The sequence below is a fragment of the Zootermopsis nevadensis genome, unplaced genomic scaffold, assembly GCF_977971745.1.
Source record: "Zootermopsis nevadensis isolate Lab colony 2312 unplaced genomic scaffold, Znev_1.0 Znev_ptg000008l, whole genome shotgun sequence".
NCBI classification, from domain to species: Eukaryota; Metazoa; Arthropoda; class Insecta; order Blattodea; family Termopsidae; genus Zootermopsis; species Zootermopsis nevadensis.
The window spans coordinates 1462378-1486380 of record NW_028259140.1 but is presented as its reverse complement, the minus strand read 5'-3'; the positions used below and the strand labels follow the sequence as shown (position 1 = coordinate 1486380).

The 24003-nt window shown below is 39.9% G+C and overlaps 1 protein-coding gene across 7 annotated transcripts in view; it reads left to right on the top strand.

Moving 5' to 3' along the window:
- The window catches only part of LOC110837686 (uncharacterized), a 33774-nt gene that overhangs the window by 3857 nt on the left and 5914 nt on the right, over nt 1-24003 (top strand). For 6 of the 7 annotated variants that reach the window (XM_087344811.1, XM_087344816.1, XM_087344814.1 and 3 more), the window contains 2 exons: nt 111-226; nt 11724-11778. In XM_087344811.1, coding sequence (XP_087200937.1) covers nt 111-199 — 89 coding nt within the window. In that variant the 3' untranslated portion in view covers nt 200-226; nt 11724-11778. Of the gene's footprint in view, nt 1-110; nt 672-11723; nt 11779-24003 lie in introns of those variants that run through there. The other variant, XM_087344812.1, reaches the window with a different exon arrangement.

Genomic DNA, 24003 nt, shown 5'->3' with positions numbered 1-24003 from the left:
ACCTCCACTTCCCCATACGCCCCTGTAGGAGACTTCGCATTTATTTTGGTCCTCGTTGGCAAATGAAATTAGCAAGCCGTCATAATGGCGTTTGGTGTGTTGTGTTTCAGTTCTGAACGTGTATTTCTTGTTGGCGTCTCTGTGTATGTACCATCAACATAGCCACCAGGATATACAGCCAATTGGAATCATGTTGTGATACAGAGTCTTCCTCGTGCACTCTCCTGTGAGTTCTTGTGAGCAGATTCTTAATGCATTTGAATCGTCATTGAATAAATATGGCAAGACGTATTACTGTGGTGTTGGTAAGAAAATCTGTATGCAGGTAACTGGTTGCTTTACGAATTGTAAATATCTAACGCTTGAAGTATGGAGAAATAACTTAAAACAGAATAAAACTAGTCTGGAATTCATGACATATTTGTTGTTAACTCTGCTTTTATAAGCTGTTGATTGTCTTGGCTATGCAGTTTGTTGAGAGACAGCTGAGATAAATCGGGCAAGAAATACTTAGTGTTGTAAGAATTCAGCTGAATAACTGTACTTTCAATGTTATGATGTACTTGCTAACAGCTTGAAGTTACCAGTTCTTTCAAACCAAGTTACTGGCTTCTGGAACTCATTACGGGATTGCTTAATTGGATATGTTATAAACTAACGTAAAAAGCTTTGTCAATCCGTTTCTTTCTGCCTCAATCCCTAGTCGTTATTCGTTTCTACCCTAATTCTCATGATATTTCATTCCTCATACATCTCCATTCCTCTTGGCCTCACTAAGTCTTTGTTTCTAATGTAGCCCTTAAAAAAATTTAAATATTCTCTCCGTCTTAACGCTCACGGTTTTCGCATTTGAAAATTTCTGAACTCGGGGTAGATCTTTAATAATCGATACCGAAAAATTATGTTGTGTGGATAATGCTCAGTGAAAATCTTCATGTGTGTCGCATTAGTCGTGGAGCAGTAAACCAAAATATACCAAAAAATTTTTATGTCTGTTTTATATTTCTTTTGTAATGTACGCATTCTTTCGCTGGAAAAACTTTTACTAAATCAAGGTTCCGTCTTACAGTCTTTAGCGTCTTAAAATCGAGGAAATACTGCAATATTAATTAGCCTACTTTGCAATAAAAATCCAAATGGTTGATATGCAAATTGAATAGCTCTCATGAGATGCAATGAAAATTCTTTGTGTTGCTGTAACGTTTTTCCAGATGCTCCGCGTCTATTTGAATATTTAATCTATGAGCGCAAGCAAACACTAACAAACTGACACTCTTACAGATTCCTTCGTAACTTTTTTTGCAGGAAGGGACCAGAAGGGACGAAATTATAATTCTTGAGGGCAAATACTAGGCCTTGCAGTGTCTCTCCAATTTGAGTCACTTAGCAACGTCACGTTTTACAATTAGGTACAGATGTTTTTATCGTAGAATTATAGTTCCTGATAGTAAATCTTGTCTCTGGAGAATTAATGAGCGTTCGCTGGAGAATGTCAGCTATTTGCCTTTAGCAGTTCCGCATGTCGTATTTTGACGTAATCTGTCATATGACTGAAAACTTGAAGACAGCTTTGTGTCGGACGCTGTTAGTTCTCTTCACTTGGCTCACACTTCGCAGTCTGTGAAGATAGCAGATAACTGCAAATAAGTAATTCATCAAAAGAGCTCTTTACATTTCGCTGTTGGACTTGAGCGGAGTACAGATGCTGTTTTAGGGGACGAGCCACGTCGAAAGTTGAAAGTTATCCAACGTTTCGGTAAAACTTAAGAGCAAATTACTTTGTTTAAGACTATATTTGTTTAAATCTTGTCAGTCTAATCACAATAAAATTCCTATTAAATATTAAAATATTACTATAATTAACATTTAAATATTTAAAATATATTAAATGTTAATTATAGTAATATTTTAATATTTAATAGGAATTTTATTGTGATTAGACTGACAAGATTTAAACAAATATATATTTATCACAATATGACGCAACTTTATCATCTCTTTGTTTAAGACGTCAAGGCGTAGGAAAATAAATAATGAATTGAATTTTAAGGTCTGAATTAACTGTGATGTATAAAAAAGGGATATTTCAGAAATTATTTAGGTTTTTATCAAGGTCACTACAGATTAACGAGAACATGTCTCGTTATGTCGTATATAATATGTATTTGTGTTGAATGCGAGATTTTTCTCAAGGCATGTTAAGAAAGCAACACTTGCAGTGAATGACGGATGTCACACTACGTAAAAGTAGTTACCGTCTCGGGACTGGAGTGGAACTTGGGGGGAAAAAATACGTCACGCTCCTTTGATTTCGTTTCAATTAGTTTGAGCTGATGAACAAGCTGTTAATCCTACGGGCCGTGCTCAACAGCGCGGAAACTACAACCCACGTGCTGGTATCTCACCACGGCTTGCTGGATGTCTGACTTCGCTCGTGCTTTGCCTCCGCCCCTAGACATGCGTGTTATGTTCCTTTCGCTACTGTGCCTCATTAGGATCACTGAGGCGTGATACTGAGATTGCTCTATGCCACACATCGCGTTATCCGCTCTTTTTTATTTCTTTCTGAGTCAATAAAAAAAATCTTTAATTTATTAATTTATTTATCATATGGCTTTTTAACGACGCTGTCTTAGTGTCGAGTGATACGATGATTAACTAAAAATGATGATGGCTGTCTTAAGGGTTATAGCGCCTTGCAGTCTGGTATAAGTTTATCGACGTTTCGGGGCTACTTGCTGCTTCCATTATCAGGACGATTATGGAGGCAGATTACAAGCCGCTATAGCCCAGAAGACATCGCCGTGAAAATATAAAATCTTACGACAAGTAATGAATTTTAAAGGACGTAGAATGATGTGTTTATGGTCTGATTAAGGTATAATTTACCGTGTTTCGGGAGGGATTGAGGAAAATCACGATGTGTGTGTGTGTGTGGGGGGGGCCGAGACTTGATTCTGGGACTCCGTAGGATCTAATTACTGGCACGCAGATGCGTTCGGTCTGCCCTCTAATTAGAGTACGCAAGGACTTTCAAAATGATACTGTGGTCCGTGTTGAAAACGCGGTGATCATTGGTGTGACACAGTTAGCACATGTGAACCTAACCTTCGGTCTTCCCAGCAAGAGACATGAGGCATTTATAAGGACGTTTCGGTCTCAAGTAAAGTGTTATTGTTTGTAAAAAAGACATGTAATAACTAGTCAAGTCGTAACTCACACAGCTGAGAAGTACGGTACATAACAAGTGTCAGAAGTTTCTGTACCGAGTCTGTTCTGGAATTACAGACGCCGGTGTTCAGGCGCGTCGGGACGCGGGTTATAGAGTGCAAGACGCCTGTCTAAAGTTTAAAACGCGCTCGTATGTGTTGGCTCCTTTAAATTAGAACAGGAGTCTTCTTTATTTCTCAAAGTGCTAACGATGACATTTCCAATCAAGGCGGAAGTAAGAGGATGGATAAAATTACATACGAGTATCTGAATGTTTAACCAAATATTAATATGAACACGGAAAGTTCGATGGGTTTACCGCGATATCTAGCGCGTATAAAACTTAATTGAAATTATACGAAAGGATAACTTGGTAGACGTAGGCATGGATGACAGGTGATTTAAGAATCTTGATTGCTCTGGATTGGGTCCATCTTGAACACAACAGCGCTGAATCGGATTCATTGAAAGACTGTGGATATATTTTGACCAGGTCAACAACTGTCAGCTTTTTTTTTAGGTTTTATTATACGCAGTGAAGATAAACGGCTATTTGCCGTGGTTTAGTTAGCGATGTGGTTTGGAATGTGCACCTAGCGAAGGTTTATGTGCACAACGTCACTGCCCTCGTGTTCGTGCCTTCATAATCAGAAAGTGATTCGGATAACCGCGGTAGAATTCTTCATTTTATGTCCTGTGGAAGCAGAGTTTTACGTACATTTTGGGGCGCATTCATTTGTGTGTGTAAGAGACTTAAGCAGAAATCTTTTTCGATGTAACTTTGGCCAAATCCCGTTCCTTCTCCATCTGTCTGTAGTGTTTCAATTCGCGGCACTATTACGTCACGCGTTGTGATCAACATTTGACAAACACCCCCCCCCCCTCCGCGCTTGGGGCCTGCGTTTCGTCAGACAGTGCCTCCGGCCGTCTAGTACCAAACGTCGTGGCCTAATTTTGACTTGTGAACAAGTTTCTGTTCGTAAATTAAGAAAGTTGCAGACTGCTGCCGGTTATTGGAGTCATTAAAATGCTCTGATAAACTCAATACTTGTCGACTGAAATCACTCTGATGCATTTACCACGTGGTCCTTCAACTCCTCGGTTTGGCGCAAAAGTGACCTCCCTACTCTTTCATAACAACGTGTTCATATACTTCGTTCGGGTCAGCTGGCGTTCGGCCACTCATCTATAAAATAAAATCCTTTGCCCAAGATACATTCCTCGTCTTCTGGTTTGCAGAAAATGATAAGCGTTTCGGAGGGACATACTTCTTACATCTTCAGGACTGAAACAATAAAAAATTAAAGGAAGAAGAAAGGAAAGAACACAAAGAAGCTGTTGAAGTGAATGATGTGGAAAAGACAAACATGAGGAACATAAGAATGTAAGAAGGAACGATTAAGAAAAGGAAGGAGAAGAAGACAAAACAGGGGAAAGAAAAGATCCGCCACTGCAGTCTGTCATTCTGGAACGAGAGTTCAGTGCGAGTTGTTTTATTGTAATGGCTTTGGCTTCTCGCCATTTAACACAGCGTACTTTTTCTTACTGCAGAGATGGACATCTACATTGTTTATAAGTAAGCCCGGAGCACCGCGAATATTAAAAAAAATATTCCGGGCAGGATATCTTGAAGGGACGCCGTTCTTATTGGCCGCGAGATTCCCTCGTGTTGGGACTTCCATCAAAGTGTTAACTGAGTATTTATGATTTAGTGGTCCTCGTGGGTCTGTGGCCTCTGTCAGCCCGCCCTTGAACTAAATTCGCGTTAAATCTCGCAAATTTCTATGGATCCTTTACCCTTCTTTGATTAAATGTAATATCCGCACGGTTCTGGAACATGTTAGCAAAAAATTTCCTAATTATTCCGGAAAGTACGATCTGATTCTCACATCAGAGACTATGGAAGTGGTTGGATGTCTTCTGCGTTGTAGTTTTCGGACGTTTCAGAAGTACTTGCTGCTTCAATTATCAGGACGATGTCTCACGTGACTCATCGCGTAACAACACGGGCGCCAGTGTACTTGTTACACTAACAAGTGTTTGAGCGAAGAATATGGACATATATTTATGAAATCACCACAAGAAATGTCACATATTTAATTTCCGTGATTTGTCGGTTTCCGTCATCGGAGTCTAAACGGTGTTTACCCCACAGAAGAATATGCAAATGTTAATAAAGTTTTGTTTTAAAGATCTTTAATCACGTTATGTTACAAGAAAGGTTCAGTGGCAGTAATTTCACTGTTACCTCTAAAATTTGGACCAGTGTAATTGTTGGTATTACTGATATTTATTGATTGTAATAAGTGAAATTTACATAGGTGGGATATTCTTTAGGTTGCACACCAAGTTTCATGAAAATCCGTCGCATGCTCGTATTTTGTGGGTGATTCCATTAGTGCAGTACCTCAGACCCACAACTTGAAATTCTGTTGAGTGAAGAGGAAACTTGACATGATAATTGGTGCTCTCAAGTTGGGCTAACCATATTCCATATTTCACACGTGAGTTTGGGCGTTGATTGTTTCAGAACTGCTTATTTTATCTTTAAGTTTTCATATCAAATTCTTGAGTGTCAGTCGTACTGAACAGGAGGTTTGACGTCTCGTCGTGAGAGGTGTTGTTAATCTGTTCTTCACGCCCCCCCCCCTCCTCCTCAGAATTTTCGAACTACGTACAGTCCTCCTAGCTCATGATTCCCTCTGGCCATAGTGTGAGGTTCGCAAACATCGACCTGTGTATGCACGTAGCTCGATGTTTTCAGACGAGGTTGTATGTACCTTATCTGAAAAAGCAGAAATTGTCAGTCAGGCTCTGAAAAAAATGCGCTTTTCATCGTAAAAGCTGTGTTACAATTGCTGTTCTAAGCAGAAGATTAAATTTAAGAACTTTGAAATGCTAAATAACGCTGTTTGGAGACGGTATTCCAAAATGGCGTTCAAATCTCCACGGTGACTTATTTGTAGTAACGAAACTTGGGGATCGTAATTTATTTGCGGGACGAAATTGAGGTTGGGAAAGAGTCTTGCTGGCTCAGACTGTCTGTTGGTAATGCCACGTGATACGTTTAGATGCCCGCCAGGCGCCGTGTCCCAGTTTCCTTATTTGTCAATGCCCAGACCTCAGCGTCCTTCACAAGGCAAGCCAGGGTACAGGATACTACACCCCTTCACTTCGGGGGGGACATGTGTCGTTAGTACGACCACAGCAATTACTGACGTCGCTTTCAAAATGCACGTGACTGCTTGGTTTTTGAGTCCATGTGGGACAAACCGACTGCTTTGAGTCCAATGAGTGGCTCTAAGCCGGAATAAGATTTTCTTATGCAAACCTGTGCAGTGTTACCACTAGCCAACTAAAGATAACGGATTCACGTGGATCACGAATGTGTTTTAATTATCGGAACTTCGACTTGTATTTTCTTGTCACAGGGACGAGGTATGCGATTCTTATGGTAAGAATTTGCGGTGTATCTTGAAGAAATAAGGTGTAAGGATGGGGATTGGATTTATCTGGCTGAAAACAGTAACCAGTAGTTACAATTTGGGTAAAATATTATATATTGTTCATATAAACGTCATTCTTTGATTTCATCATGGTGTATCAGCTTCTGAACGACTCGGTTCCATGGATTAAAAAATTAAGATTTATCTCGAATTTATAAAAAGGGGAAGACAGATCGACTTCAGTTTTCGTTTTGCAATGAAATTAGCATTATCTTGGTTTCTAAAGCAGTTTGTATTAGAAGCAGGACGTGCTGGACTTAACAATTGTCACGCGAAAGTCGAGCGCCTGATGGTATCAAACATGTGGTGGTAAGTCCTTGAGATTGTAATAGTCGTTCACGTAGTAAAAACTTCCCCGTCTTCCAAGGAACTTCTAGGTACATTTCTGTGTTTAGAAGATCCAGCCATCGGTCCACGTCCTCAACCGGATGAATTCACAGCCCATTTCTTTAAATCACCCATTTTAATATTATTTCTAGTCTACTCCTGAGTATTCCGAGTCGATGCTATTAAGTTTGACCACTGATTTCACGAAATGCATGACGCACTGTGGCATTTTGTATATTTTATGGGACTGGATACCTTGTACAGCAATGAATGAAGTGTAATGTCATCAGATACCCTCGTGTTTCACAAGACTTGTCTTGTAAGACGATTCTCTAAGTCGTGACTGGGCTGATGAGATCGCTAATGGGTCACTCCTCCAATAGGATAAAGTGTGTGTATAATTCGTTATGGTGGCATTAGCTAAATGGTAGGTACCACGACTACGCCACATGGGAACAGCGTCTGTAAATGCGGAACCCAGTCTGAGCAGTGATTGTAGCTGATAACATTCAGTCTCTCGGATAAGGAGCGCCTGGGTACAACGAGAAATAGTCAACTTGCATCATCCTTCATCTTCCACATCTGAATGTTTTCCTGCGCGCTTTGAAAATTCTCTTTTGTACGTCACCTCACGACTTACAATCACCGTTTCTTGTACATGTCCGTACAGTCGGCACCAAAACCCGAATACCTCTGTTTACATATTGCATTGAAGAAAATATAATTTTTGTAAATCCGGAAGTTTATATCCGTCTGTAGACGCTGACAAAGTGTCACCCTAATTAATATTATCCTCTCATCTATCTCTAGGTCGACCAAGTAGTCTTCTTCCTCCAGATTTTCCAACAAAATCTGTAGACCTATCCATATATCTTATATCCCTTGCGTGTTACATGCTCCACCCATCTCACAATGCTTTATTCCTACGTTATAATTATTACTGTGGTCCTGAGTTCCAGCCCCTCCCCCCCCCAGTTGCACGTGTGGCGTCTCCACTGTCAGATGGAAGGAAATCTGTTACGGACAGACATTAAGGTCTTGAGTTGACCCGGTGGAGGAGTGTCCATGAAGAAGCCACCGCCCTCATGTGCATCGCGTAGCTTACTTTGTTGCTGAAGGAGATTCAAAACAAGGAGAGAAGTTTCGTTGTAACATTCCTGTGACACTGGCCCCGCGCTAACCTAATTCCGGGCACAGTTGCAAAAGTCTTTCCGGAGGACCAGAAATCGGGGCCCACTCTTATTATTATTTTGCATTTCGTAAATGACGACGAAGCAATTGCATTACCAGGAGACAGATTTTTTTTAAAAAAATGCACTGTTTGCCATGTTACAGCATGTTGCTTTTAAAACCAGTCCTTATACATCACGTATGTGTGTGTGTGTGTGTCATTATCAGCGAAAAGAATCCTGTCCTGCCATCTCTTTTGACACTCTAATCTAACAATCTGCAGCATCCCGCAAACTGAAATACGAAACAAAACAAAATGCTCTTCTAAAACTTCCGACACGGAACAGATTAATAAGATTTGACCGGAGACGCCACCCGGTGTTTCCGCGTGTGTTCACTGTGCCTTGGTTTTCTGAATGCCCCCCCCCCCCCCCCTGCTGTGTGAATCGTGTACGTATCGAGATGGCGTTCCACTAAAAGATTTAAAAGATTCTGAAGACTCTCAGTCATTGCTCTGTTAAAACCTTCCCTAAATTAAATTTTGTGCACAATTTTAGGTAAAAATGCAGTTTTGTATCAAGTGCTGGAAATGTCAAATGATCTAAAATTTGAAGGCAAACTTTTACATCTTCTGCACAAGACCGGTTGTATTCACTTATATTACGCCTACGCTGTAGAGAGTTAAGTGCCCAGTATGAGACGTATTGGTGCTCATTCATTTTGTAACACTTGAAGGTTTCGTCACGTGACTTAAGAGCAGTGATATACGAATGAATATGCCCTGCCTTGACACGTGACAGTTTAAAACTTTAAGATTCAAGAGGATGTAAAACGAACGTAAGGTCCAGAATGTGAGTTCACACGAGTCTCTGAGATTTCACGTATCGTTCGGATACCGAAATTGAGGACGTGCGTTTTGCTAGGATACGAGTGTGTAATCTGTATAATTTTGTCCGAAAACTTCTTGGGACATTCCCACTTGGAAGACAAAGGAGAAATACGAGGGTAACATTAAGTTGGATGTCAGTAGTTTGTGAGGTTATGTTCGTGTGTGTGTGTCGTATCTGATGGCCGGACTTGGTTCCAACGCTGAGTCTTCAGGTTGTTAAAGTACAGCCCAAACAGTAATTATTGTCATTTGGATTTCGGGGGATGAGTCTAGTCGATTGTGCAGAATTATCAAACGTTTCGACAAACATTGCAGTTGCTATCTTCAGGGTGAGTGGGTACTGGTTGGGCGTATTTGAAGGTTTTATACAGACACAGGTAGTAGGTGGCGGGTTTGACTTTCAGTGGTGTGTTATGGTTATGGTAAAAATGATTTCGTTCAGAGGAACACTTTCCGTTTAGGACGGGTTTCGGACGCCGTAATAGTACGTGGTGGTCGGTAACTCGTGTGAAGCCGCCTCGGGAGTCCTTCAGCGTCAGAGCAGAGGCGTGAGTTGACAGTTCAGGAGCTCTGGCGCTATGACAAGGGCTTTAGAAAAACCAAAGTAACAAGAGAGAGAGACAGTCCGAGAAATGGGCAACTTCTCGCGTCTCAGTAGGAGAAGAAATACTGAAATAGGAATTAAAGCATCAACTGTACTTTTTGAGTGACGCAAACCATAAAATAGGGGAGATCCTGAGGTTTGTCCGGTAGCCATCGTCTTGTTGAGAGTCGGAGTTATGTGTAATGGTGACTTGAATGCACGGTTTTACAGGAAACAGCTCGGATTGTAAAACGTTTTTGTCTATGAATCAACGAATCAGTGTCAAAGTCTGGCAGAGTTTTGTGTAATCGCCCTCAGAGGCATCTGTCGCGCACCCCAGTCGGTTCTGCCATCTCCTTTTTCCCTTCATCTTCTTCTGTGCACTGTTGCATTCGTTAGCTTTCATCTTGTCTCCTCGTTTTTGTTCGTCATGTCTTTTTATGTATCACCAATTCTCGCGGGAGTTTATAACTGCCTCTTTGTAGCTCGAACTTTTTTAAAAGGTGTAGCGCCTGCCACATATAAAGATTGCAAACTTTTGCAGAATACTAATTTGAAAGAGCTTTGTTCTTAAAAGGTTATTACACCGCGTGACTTGAGAGAGACGCTGAGCTAACGAGCGATTCTGCAGACAATCTCACTAAATACTGTCTTAAGACTTTCCCATTGCGAACGATTGATTCCATTCGTTATTTTTATTACTGATTCAGTTCATGGGTACAAATTTTTCTAGTTTCCTTACGACGATTAAAATAGACAAAATGCTCATGCCATTTATGGATCTGAAAACACGTTGCGAAGAAAGGAAAGAAAGAAAGAAGGAAAGAAAGATGGATGAAAAAGCGCTTGGAGAGAGGAGATACAGGGTGATCACAAATGATGTGAGGATCTGAAAATATTTAAGAAAATCTAAACGATATACAGAAATGATATTAACAGAATTGAAAGGAAAATTAATTTTTTTTATTTGTAGTGTGCAGGAGAATTGATGTAACTCCATCCATGACCACTAGGAGCGAAGCTGTTGATGACAGTAAAATGGTAACTTATCCCCAGAAAATGTATTTGACTTAATATAGACGAATTTTATTCAACTCCAGGCATAAATCCCATTAAACAGTGGTTACTCCGGAACACAAAGAGCTATCTCGGATTGAGTTGCCATTTTATTGTCATGTTAACATTTTCGCCCCTAGAGGTCACCGTTGGAGCAAGGTAACTTTTCCCGTAAGCTACAGAATTTCTTTAAAGTTCTTAATATTGTTCAAGTTTCTTTATCTGTTTGCCCCTAAGTTTTTGTTACATAAATATTTTATATCGGTCGTATAGTGAGAACGTATAAACGCATTACGTTACTTAGAACGGTCCAAAACATTAATTAAGACACGATTTGAAGTTCTTAAGATCTCAGATGTGACTTACACAGCTCCTCAATCCTTAATACGTAAATTAACTTGTCTGTCACATGGTAGGCTCGTCTGCAAAGAGTACATTACATTCTGAAAAGTCGAAGTTTGAATTAACGGCGAGATACGAAGCTTGTGAACCACCCTATAACGCCTTCTTCCTACCAGCTTCTCGTTGCATTTCCAAGACTTAATATCGAATGAGGGGAAACGTTCTTTTTTATCGACCATCCATCATTATGTCAGTAGGTTAATTCTGTGCGTCTAATATTGCTTGATTTTATATTACATAGTCGGCCTGAACATAGCAAAAACGTAGCTCGAATATAAATTACGCAAGACAATGTCAATATGGATAGAACTGAGAGACGTAATTAAACTTACAGAGATTCTCTATTGTCTTTCCTCCGGAATTGTTATTCTATTTTTTTATTTTGTGATAGTACGCACTAGCAGTGGCGGAACAAGGGTAAAATATAATTTTGACTGCAATAAATAGCTTCTTACAGACGATTGTACTGCAATGTCTTCAGTGTTCGTATCTTATAGATTCGTCACTTTGTAGTGTTCAGTCGAAGGATCTGTTTTACCGTGAAATAAAAATGTGGCTTACCGAATAATCTATGTTTCAGAAATTCTACGTATGACGAACTCCCCAATGTATCCACTTCACCGGAAATCAGTAAGGTATTTGGCTTTCAATATTTCATAATTTATATGTTTTGTAGCTTAATAAGTTAATCAGAATCATCATAAACGGTGGATCAAACTTCATCTTCAGGTGTTATTTGGGGTTGGAGGCAACTCTACCGTTGCATTCTATGGAGTGAGCCACCCTCGGTCTGTGGTCCACAGATGTGTCTCGTGCGCTTTGAAAGGTATATGCGGTCCACTGAACATAAAGTTATAATTGTGATTCTGTCAGATTATAATGCATATCATTTCTTAGTCTCAGAATTTAGAGTCTCAGAGGAAACATGTTCTCTACTGTTGCGGATATGATACTTTTAATCGAATTTCAACCTTATGTCCGTGAGGTGACGTATTATGTTCATATATTACCTGGTAGCTGTATTATTAGCATTAGAATTTAGAAAATCGAAATCTGTGGGTTCGTAAAATACACCTATGCAACTACTGGGCTTGTAAGCGTAACTTTGGTTGAGAGTTGTCGTTTATTAAGCGACCTCTTCGTCGTACAATGCTAATAGCAAGTCACTGCCAAATAACGTCTTCATTCTACCTCACATAATGTACTCTTCGTATGAAGTACAGTGCCATTCAGACACAACCTGAATGCGTCTTCTAATTCCTCGGCGGTCTACTAATCCCACAGGTAATTTAACGTGGTCTGAAGCAACAGGTGATTGCCAGAAGTTTCTAGACGAGACACACGCAGACAGATTTAAGGAGTTGTTTCCAACTGAAAAGTGCTTTTTGTATTCAGGAAAATAGGATGGTAAATTCACTAGTGACAGGAGATTTGCTTTACTGACGTGTTCCTACCATTCGTCGGAAACGACTGAGACAAACCGCGAAAAATCCAAGATGTCTGATTCTCAGACCTTGATCTCAAACATATTGCTTCTGAATGCAAAGATTTTATGATTGTAATTGAAGGTAATCCCTTGAAGGCGAAGATCGTCTGAATAATATTTAAGAATTCAGTCCTTACCGCAAAGAAAACACTACACTCCACCATTACAAAGATTAAATGGTTAACGCTGTTTAAGGAAAAACAATCCTTGCTTATTATGAGAATAAAAGTGAATTTTAAAATAGGCTCAGGAAAATTAACCGTACGTCTGGAAGTAGATAACGCGAAAGTTGGTGCGTATTTAAATCTTGCATCAAAGTTGACAAATGCGTGTACTTTGAAAGGATGATACGCCACTGTAAGGCAAGAATACAAACAAAAAAGAGCAGAAACTGATGATCTATTGGAAAACAAAGAAACGATTAAGTGGGTTTGTGAATGTTGGCATAGCAGCGTCTTGATTTGTTTGTTGGCGTGGCGACGGGAGGCGAGCAGCGTGGAATCGACCGATGGGCTTGTCAAACAAAGGCTCTTCATCATTATCACGTCAAAGTCAAAGAGCTCATGTGCTGCTGATAGCTCCCCAAGTGTTTCGCGTCATAATAAAACACGCAATTACAAGATGTGATAAAACATCGTCAGATGTCAAGGAACGAGTTGTGATGGGAGACCATCAAGAACGCTGCTTCAAGTATATTCAGAGACAAGGGCGAAAATTTTTACAAGCCAGACAGGTGGTTGCAAGGGTAAACGGTAGATTATAAGTGCTAAAATTTTGCGAAAACGAAATACGATTTTCGAAAATATCTCACAAATTTCATTACAAGAGATTGAACACGGTTTTATGAAAGCTGAATTTTTTTTTCTGTATCAAACGAGATTTAATTTTGGATATTAGTTTATCACGTGTCTTAGTTAGTATCTTTGTATGGAGGTTAAACAAACGGAGAATCAAAGTTGAAAGAATGAGACACGTTGAAATGCCTAGAAAAAGATGGTTAAGCCACGACCTTCCGCGCATTCGCGTCGCAAACCTAACCTAACCTAACCTAACCTAATCTAACATAACCTAACCTAACCTAACCTAGCCTAATCTAACCTAACCTAACCTAACCTAGCCTAACCTAACCTAACCTAGCCTAACCTAACCTAGCCTAACCTAGCCTAATCTAACCTAGCCTAATCTAATCTAACCTAACCTAGCCTAATCTAATCTAACCTAACCTAGCCTAATCTAACCTAACCTAACCTAACCTAATCTAACTTAACCTAACCTAGCCTAATCTAATCTAACCTAACCTAACCTAGCCTAACCTAACCTAGCCTAACCTAACCTAACCTAGCCTAACCTAACCTAACCTAGCCTAGCCTAATCTAACCTAGCCTAATCTAACCTAACCTAACCTAGCCTAATCTAACCTAGCCTAATCTAACCTACCCTAATCTAACCTAACCTAACCTAATCTAACCTAACCTAACCTAACCTAATCTAACCTAACCTAACCTAACCTAACCTAACCTAACGTATCCTATCCACAAACTTATGAAAGAGTGAACTACAGCCATCTTGTAGCAGCTTTAAAACCACACTACTCAGATCTTTTACAATTCTCGTCTTTTTAAATTTGTCACTTTGCTTAAGCACGACGTCGTGAAGACGTGTGAGGGTAGTCGAAATGAAACTCCACACATTTTTGAGCCCGACAGTAGATTTAGTTAAAGCTCCTGCCTCCGCCTCGATTTGAAGCCCGGCTTCCAGAAACAATTCGGAGTTTCTTAATAAGATGGCCGACTTTAATTTTCAAGAAGGATTTGTTTGCAAATGCTGCAGTCATGTTATAACCAGGCATTAGCTCAGACTATCTTGCGTTTGTCGTCAGAAAACGAAACACGTCAGTCTTTCTGCACCTCTTAGCTTAGCCTTTTCGACCATTACAAACAAATCAGACAGCTTTCTCCGTGGGTGGCGATGGTTGGAAAATATTTCAGTTTAAAGAGTCTGGCTTTAATCTTTCGACTCCGGGCCCCGCTGGTCAGTTCTGTGTATGTAATCATGAATGTTTCATTTTGAGAGGCCTGGCATTATTTCAGCTGACGGGCGACAAATGAGCACCGTGGTGTCGTGCGTTAGAATACTCGAAGGCGCATGCATAATGCTGAAGTGTCCCTGGGGGATCTCTTCAGGATTTCACTGGAGCCAAACTCTTATGCTCAGTGTTTGGGATACAAAAGAAACTGGCAGGTATAACTCGTTTGTTGGCTTCTTCAATGTCTATTTATACAACTCCATGCAGTAGATTCCTTGTTGATAAGCTGGTAGTCGCTCAGCTAGTCAATACATTTATCGCATATAATGGAATCTGAAATTTAATGATTTTCGCTTGGTGCCTGTAGTAAGCCACATGAATCCAATCCACACCCTCAACCCAATTATATTACGATTAATTTTAGTATTATCATCAGCGTATACCCAGGGTCTAGGGGATGGCTCTTGTGAATGCGGTTCTGAAACTTTTGGCTTTAAATAAAGCGGAGAATTTCTTAGCTTCTCAAGAACATCGAGTTAGTTAACTCAGACAAAACAAAAATGTAATTGTACCGAGTAATAAATGCAGTAGCTTACGTTATAGATTTCAATTGTCTTGAGATTTTTCTTTAAAATCACATCGGAAACAATTTTTTACAGATGAAAAATTCATCTCTTAATGCGTTTGAGTATTATGACTGTAGAATTCTGCGTTCAAGAAGTACCGATGATAATCATTGAAGCAAAGTGTGCAAACCAGTTCCCAATTAGCTGGAAACACGAAGGCTACATCTTATGTGACCCCACCTTCAGAGCCTATCAAGATACATAATATCATTACCATTAACGTCATAGTCTGCCTTCTAGGTTTGTTTCTTGTTACTTTTGTGGTTTGAAACATTTCAATTCGTTTTTCCGATGAGAATGGCGCGTCCAGAGAATAAGGAGTAAACACGTCTGTATATCCTGGTCACGGGTTCGAACCGAGCGGAGTTGACGGGGAACAAGATGTATTAGAGCGGGTTTCATCAACTTCCACTGCCCTTTTAAGTCTGATTCGATTATTTTATAAGAAAATATTGGATTACAGTATATTAATGAGTTTACATCGACGGGTCTCCACAAGAATAACTTTCAATTAACAGACGGATTATAACCAAACCTGATACTATCATGAAACCAACTTATTATTTTCTCGCAGTTCAGAATGCCAAAATGGTGGTCCGTGCGAACGTCTGAAGTGAGAACTCGATTGATTCCAGTTGATATGGGATCATGAAACGTGTGTGGTAATAAAAACAGAGTTCTCCTGCCTGTCACCATGGACACCCTCCCCCCATCTCAGGAGCCAGGCGGTCTTTTTAGTGTTATTAAACTGTCGGAGACAGGAGATGAGAGCCCAAAAGTGAACCATCTTCAAGGTGACACGATGATTCCATCCAATGTAGAGAATTGGAATCCATGAATGTATACCTTCACATTCGTGAAGCTTCGGCACGGGGAAGTGTAGTTATTATATGTAGCTTATTAAGGTCCAGGTACCTTGACTTGGTTATGAGGGAGGTGTGACTCCACGCAGACTTCATCTTGGCAGCTACGTAGTCTAGCCGCCTTTACTCCAGTGAATTTTGGACAGCAGGTTGTGAGGCCGTCATCTCCACTTTGAGCATGAAGACGAACATTTCTGAACGCCCCACCCTGAACTGACCCCCGCCCCTACATCTGCTGGACGGTTGGCTGGGTGGGCCTCAGTGCCAAGTCCTGACGGAATCAGGAAGAGATAAATCGCTGTCCAGGCCGGTACTCAAAATTTGACCCCTATCATTGTACTGGCCGATGCATCTCGGGTGTTTCCTGTCCAGATGTTAAAAGGATGTGAGTAGGCAGATGACGATGATAATATCGTGTGGGCATCCAGTACCAACATTTTAAACTCTCGATAATTTACGCGACAACGCAATTTGCCCTGCAGATGTTTCGGCCGCGGTGATACCACGATGGAACAAGACACGAACATTCTGCTTCTTCATGATAATGTGCCCTGGCGTATGACGTAGTGACTTATTTATGAGTTTCTGAGCGTAGGGGGAATATGAGAATCTGACTACATTCACACACCAGATTTGAAACCTCGCTGTTAATACTTTCTCTGGACGTTAAAGGAATTTCAAGGTCAAAGTATTTTCATAGACGGGCGAGGCTGAGGTTGTGGGGGCGGATTTACAGCTGACTGGAAACGGTCTTTACCACGTGCTCCAGTCATGGACCAAGTGAAGGAATTGAATATAGGCCAATTACTCTATAAAGCGGATGCTTTGTAAACGAACGTGTTGAATATAGGCAAGTATATCATAGTGCTTTACGTACGGTTGTGTCATTTCTTTTAGAACTGCCTCCTAATGTGGGATTGTCGTACTTACAAGAATTCACGTGCACAATTTATGCATTCGCACGTCTCGAAACTGACGTCGCCGTGTTACAGAGGCTGCGGTAGACACGTGGGAAAACAAGACCCAGTTAATTTTCAGTTCGTCTTATAAAGATGTACGTGATTCTACTACAGAAGTAGCAGGCGGTTTGTCTCGATTCTAAACGTGAACGAGACCCGTCATTCTCTCGAGGAATTCTTAGAATATTGAGTTCATACATCTTTAAAGTCTGTGTGGGAAAACTCCGTTTAGATGGAACCACGAGCATTCCGTGTCATCTGTAGTTCAAAAACGTATACACTCTAACAACGTGACTGCGACTTATCGGAGGAAAAAAAAAGACTTTCTGCTAATCGATATTTTTAATGAGTAGGCTTAGACGTTTATCCGAGCTCATTTGCCAAGCTTAGGGGAAATGAGGGTAATAGAAGCACTGTTTCTATGTAACATAGTATTCACAAAGAACTCAGTTTGAACTATTTCAGTTTGCATACGTTAGTTACTGCCCTGTTGACACCTCTGAAAAGTCGGTCGATTTCTACCATATTTTATTTATTTATTTAGTGTTCTGTCTGACGACAGGTCCATATGAACAGGATCCTTCGATCCTTTTCTCGGACTGGGACCTGTTCATATACGTTCTTGGCAGATGATCCAGAAGTGGTTTGCCATTGCCTTCTTCTGTGTGTGAATGGAGTAATTGTTGGGATGCCACGGAGGAAAACTCCGTGTTGCCTAGACCACGGCCTTGCCCAACACAAGTTATAAATTCGGGCACCGCCGGGAATCGAACCCGCTGTAATTTTCGTGACCGTGAGAACCTGAAATATCACCGTAACTTGTGTCGTTCACGTTCTTCCCTGTCACGTGTTCCAACGACGGGTAGAGAACTCGGATAATTCTCTTAGGTTCTACGTAATTTTTTTTCGTGGGTGTGGGTTGCCGAAAGGGTGTACAGTCGAGCTGTTGTAAGCACGGAAATGAACCTGTGGACTCTGGACTCCATCATTCAGAATACCGCTTCTTTCAGACAAAGTAAGTTACATCCATAGATCATAATCAACCCTCCATCTCGAAATCGTAATTGTGACCTGTGTGATTGATAGAGCGGCATATGAAGGTGATATACTTGGCCACAGTAAGGTTAATTTGTCAAAAAAGTGTAACAAAATGGCGTGTTGTCTTGCGAATGAGCGTGTTTGGAGTGGCGTGTTGCCACGGTCGAGTGGTGACTCACAGTGGCCACTATTAGAGGGCGCGCGTGCGTGACGATCCGTCATGCGCGCGCCGTCACGCAGGTGCTGCCACCTATTAGAGTTATACACAAGTGTTCGAGAGACAATTAACGTGAATGGAACTACGTATTCCATTTCTGGACATTTTTTTTATGAGCAGGGCGGGAAGAGGGCCTGTGTTAGGAAAGTGATAGTTTCTGAGCTGGTGAAGAAGATCCCTGTCTTTGTGCAAACCGAACATTTGGAACATGTGCACGTGATTTCGCCACGTGTACCTATCGTGCTTGTCAGAATATCCAATCTCGTCCACGCGTGCTACATACATCATCTGTTCCACCCTTATTTGTTTGATAACCGTAGTTGATTTTATGAATAGTACAACTTACGAAGCACCCCATTATATATTTCTCTTAATCTTTCTGTTACCTATTCCCTCCAGATCCCAATTATCATTCTCAGAACGCTTCATTATCATTATTAACGTCATGAACTTTCCTAAAACGTGTTCTTATTAAAGATTTAGCAAAGCAATAATGCAGAATTCTTTTGAATATACGAAAGGCCATATTAAAGACTCACATGTGTTATTTTTTTAGTATTTGTCGTGAATACTTATGTAGGACTGAATAAAGACATAAAGTATTTTTATTTAAATACACAGTCTAGACATATATAAGATTATTTATAAAATTTAATGTTTACTGTAATATAACTTCTCTGATGCAGTGTTCAAATTCGAAATAAAATAAGTAATAATTCCGGAAAAGTTTCTGACTTATATCCAAAACATTCTGTAATTATTTCTAGAAGTTGTTTAAGTATATCGTTGCAACTAGGACTATTCAGAGTTAATAACGGCTTCAGTACGGCCGAGATTCAATGAGGTTATTATCGCATGAAGCAGGACTCGGTTACAAAGTAGTAAAACGTTTTTATTTTTTGTTGGTTAGTTTAGAAAACGTCTGTGGGAAAGATCTGACAAGTGATGCTCGTCTACGTGGGAACGAGTAATTATTATACTCCATCAGCAATGCCGTTTCAATCAAATGTACGCAAATCAACGCGTTATTCTGATTAAGGGCATTAATTACCTAATAACCTGGCACCCCATCGAACTATCACATTTGTGAACCTAAAAGCTACGAGAACTGTAAACATTAATTAAGACGAAGTTAATAATTTGTTTAATTTTCCTGACAAAGTAAACTAGCCAAATACTTAGGGCAGAATGATTTTCTTGGGAAAGTTTCGTATTGGCTTTTGAGGAACTGATTCTACAATATATATAGGCGTAGATGGGAGGATAATATTAAAATGGATATAACGACAATAGGGTTTGGGTGAGGATTGGATTAATCTGACTGAGGATAGGGGGATTTGTGGTGTGTTGTTGAGAGCACGGTAGTGAACATAAAGTTCCATAAGAGGCGATATATCTTTTAAATTAGTCTCTTAGACATACAGGTGTACGTCGTTATTACAGAAACCTTCGTACATGAGAACAGGAAATTAACGATGGAATATAGCTCATAGGTAAAGAAACTATTAAGATGGAATCTGTAACCTCGAGACTATTCCGGTAGCAGATAGATGTCACTGCTGTCTCACAGAACGAGATCTCGGTTTTCCCAGGCACGTTAATAACGTTAATAAAAAAGAGGACCCAAATCGTGTGGGAGTCTCAACGAGACGGCAGCTCTGCCTTCCTGATCCGCAGACAAGTTTTTAGCCGCCTACTCCAGTTTAAATCACATCTGAGTCAGTCGCTTGTCTGTGTACTCAGGTGTGTAATTCAGTAATTGTATGGCGGAGTTTGGAAGCTGATATTTGATTTATTTGTAGCCCACGGGGGTTTTGCGGATTATGGTGGGAACTTCGTCACCGAAGCGACCCAAAATAGTCCACAGCGGAAGACGTTCACAAACCAGAAGGCCGTGTTCTCGATTTGTTGAACGATGAAAGTAGTTCACACTGCGCATTCCGATGTGTAGTATGTAGTAGTCTACACAGCAGAGGGTGTAGCGTTGCCTTCTGAGCGCTACTCGAAAGTTGCGTCAACCACAGATTACACACGCACGCACAAATTATGTTGACTTATCCTGTGATTTATCTTTTACTTTTCTGTTGGCTACGAGAATTTCAATCTTGCTCCTGGTTTGTGGTGGAAAAAATATTTTAAAAAGGAGATTATTTCTACTGATTCTATCATTACTATTAATATTAGGTATGTGTTAGAATGGACGCGTGGTCGTACAGCGTTTATGAGGTATGTAACATGAACTTGGAGAGTTTCTTAGTGTGTCAGGGAATTACGAATAACCCTGTATAATATTAATAATAATTAGAAACTAAGAAACTCGCTCCATAGACGTATGTCCTTTGTCAAAAGCTGATAGTTGCTTAACAGGTCTACAAGTTTTGCGTCGTTTATGGTACTAAAATGTTCATTATCGTGTTCACAAGAGCCCGCCACCAGTTTCTCTTATAGACGAGATGAGTCGAGATCGCATCGTCATATTTCTTTAATTCTCACTTTTGTATTCTTCGCTCGAGTGGAGTATACACATTAGGTATTTTGTAATAAAATATTTTTGTTTAGGAGACATTTTGAGAAATGATTTATTACGTCAGGCCAAGTAGAATACGGGTATTTATGAGACCGCTCAGCTGTGCCTGCGTTGTAGTTGCCAGAATTAGTCTCCGGTGCGGAGAGAACGCGGATGCCCTTAAGAGCCGAAGAATTTCAAAAAAAAAAAAAAAAAAAAGTAAAAGTAAAAGAACTCGTCCTTTGTTTTGTGGTTTATTTTAAGAGCAGGATAATTTTCTTCGAATCAGGCTGTGAACAAGATCCGCTCCTGCACACTTGCCAGGTTTTCACATATCGCGACGTGCGAACTGTTACCGGACTGAAGCCAATTACCATCATAACCATGCTCAATTCGAATAAAGGTTTCCTACATCAGCGGTACCCAGCTCCGTCTTGATTACTCGTTTTGTAAGCAAAATTATTTTTTTTAGAAACACTACGTTCATCTGAACAGCATTTAAGAAGCCGGTCCGTACCGCAAAGAAAACATAACACTTTACCATTACAAAGATCAATTGGTTGACGCTGGTTACATGGAAAAAAAACATTCGAAAATCATTTATTCCTGGGATAAAATGCAGAGAGTTATTAAATGGGTTAATACAGTACTACAGAATGCAATGTATGCCTGTGTCTAAGCCCCACTCAATGGAAACTTGTGCAAATATGGAAGGAAAGTTCGTCTTATTTGTTACCTCCATTCTAGACGGAGGTAAGAGATGTTAATAATGATTCGCTCTTCTAGAGAAATAAAGAAAGAAAATCTCGGTAAGGTTACGTAGAGTAATGGCCACGCTTATGATTTAAATACGGGCCGAAACAATGAAGTTCCTGTTGATATTACCTCAGGGTCGTCTTTGCTGCCTTGCAATGGGACCAGACAGCCTTTGTCCATCTTCAGATGACCACTCCGTCTGTAATTGCAACCTGTTGGACGAGGATTACTTTTCTTTTGACGTGGGCAGTGGCGGGATATTACGAGCGTGGTAATAAACCTTAGGATTTTCATAAAATGAGAGATATTTCTATGATGAAATGAGCGACTGTTAGCTTCTCAATATGAAATCCGAAAGTCAATCATTGCGTTGGTTTATTTCCTGGGCCGTGCTGAGCTAACCCACTCCCCACATACAATATTTCCATGTGGTATGTACACACATCGCCAAAAGTGACCCTTCAGATGTTTCGATTCAAAATGTTGTAAACATTTATTATGTCAGCCTTTGAACATGTCTCGTTCTTTGGTCACGGAGTATATGTGGGTCCTGTCGGCGTTCATGAAAATATTTGTCTCGAAGATAAGTCATAAAATTCATAATAGAGCACGTGTTTGACACAATTAATCTACAGAGAACGTTTAGCTTTAATGGTATAATTACTTTTAGAGAGAAAGGACGATCCAGACACAGATTATGACGTATTATGTTTGCTTTATGTTAATATTTTTATTTTTTTTATTTTAACATTTTAATATTTTCCGTCAAATCACAATTTTAATAAGATAATAAAATATGAAATATCATTTCACGTTCCGCATCGAATGATATTTTAAATATTTTATATTTTATTATCTTATTAAAATTGTGATTTGACGGAAAATATTAAAATATTAACCTAATTCACAATATGACGTAAATATACTACCTTTGCTTTATGTGTTTTTGCGAGCGGTAGGACATGTCATTCTTCAAGAGGACGGTCTCCGTTGCAGGAGGAAACATTTTGTGTCGGGCTTCGTGAAGCATCTAGCACGTAACGGAGTGATTGTCAAGAACCTATATTTATAGATGGTATTGTAAAACGATATTGAGTGAAAATAATTGAAAAATAAAGAAATAAGTCCAGAGGGCCATTAAATTAGCTGGAAAATACATTGATATCAAGATAGAATAAGTGAGTAGGTTGCTGGCCAGAGAGAAAGAATGTTATTATTACCGGCAGTGTTGTAAGGTTCTGCACAGGAATTACTTTCGAATCGTTTTCGTCGGTACCTGATTATACCTGTTGCACTGAATTGAAAGCATCAATCCGGTGTTGCACACGAAGCTGGTAGTTCACTACTCCAGGGTTTTTATATTTGATTTGTTCCACCGCGAACGTAATTTGAAGAATAGTCATCAGTGCGGATTGAAATATTCACCGTTGGTTAGCTTTCTGTAAGCAGCTACGTAGTGGTCGATCAGAAGACCGCATTATATCTTGCTGTTCGTGCAGATACTTCACAGAAACCTCGTAGTCTTGTAATTAGAAGCTACTTTAAGCCGGTCAAATACAGTGTCTTATGTTCTTTTTAATATTATCTTCTCATCAATGTGTAACTTTTCCAAGTGGTTTTATCCGCAATAGTGTTTGAAGCAAAATTTACCGAATGTCGCGGTAGAACGATTGGTACCACTGTGTATTTTCAGCCAACACCCGAATTTGAGACCCGGTCAGACGCAAATTATCCTGATTGGCATTTCCCGTGATTTTTCTCAGTCAGACGAGGGATGTTGTTGGATAGTATTTATGTAGCACTACTAATATTAATAATAATATATGCGTCTCTTTAGTTACGTTCAAAATAAAATATTTTTTGGTCGTATTCTCAGTTTATCAAAAGTATGTGGTTTTGACTATGTAGAACTCAGTAATGAAGTCATAAAAGCAGAGTGCGTCATTATATTGGAGCAGACTTATTCAACAAAATTATGTAAATCCAGGAACAGAGCTAGCCTCAGTGAGAGGTTAAAATGTCTAATAAATATAGATAATATCTTTTTAATTATACAGGCATTCTTAAGCAGGTATAGGTACCCGTGTTGCTTATGAGAGTTTATATACTTAATCCGGTTATACGTCTGTGATATCAGAATATTTTTCTTTCTGTTTAAACACAGAACAAAAGTGGCGAAAATACAAGGTGTGTCTGAAACTTTGTGTTTTTTCCTTCTGGCAAACTTAATCTGTATATAAATCAGCGTTTTAGGAAAATATTGTTTCTTTCAAGAGAGCAAGAAGCAATCTTTAGATACTCTCGCAAAGACCATTTTACCACCAGGATGGTTCACGAGTGCTGTAACGGATGTGTACGAAACTTGGTCTCTAGGAAATTTACT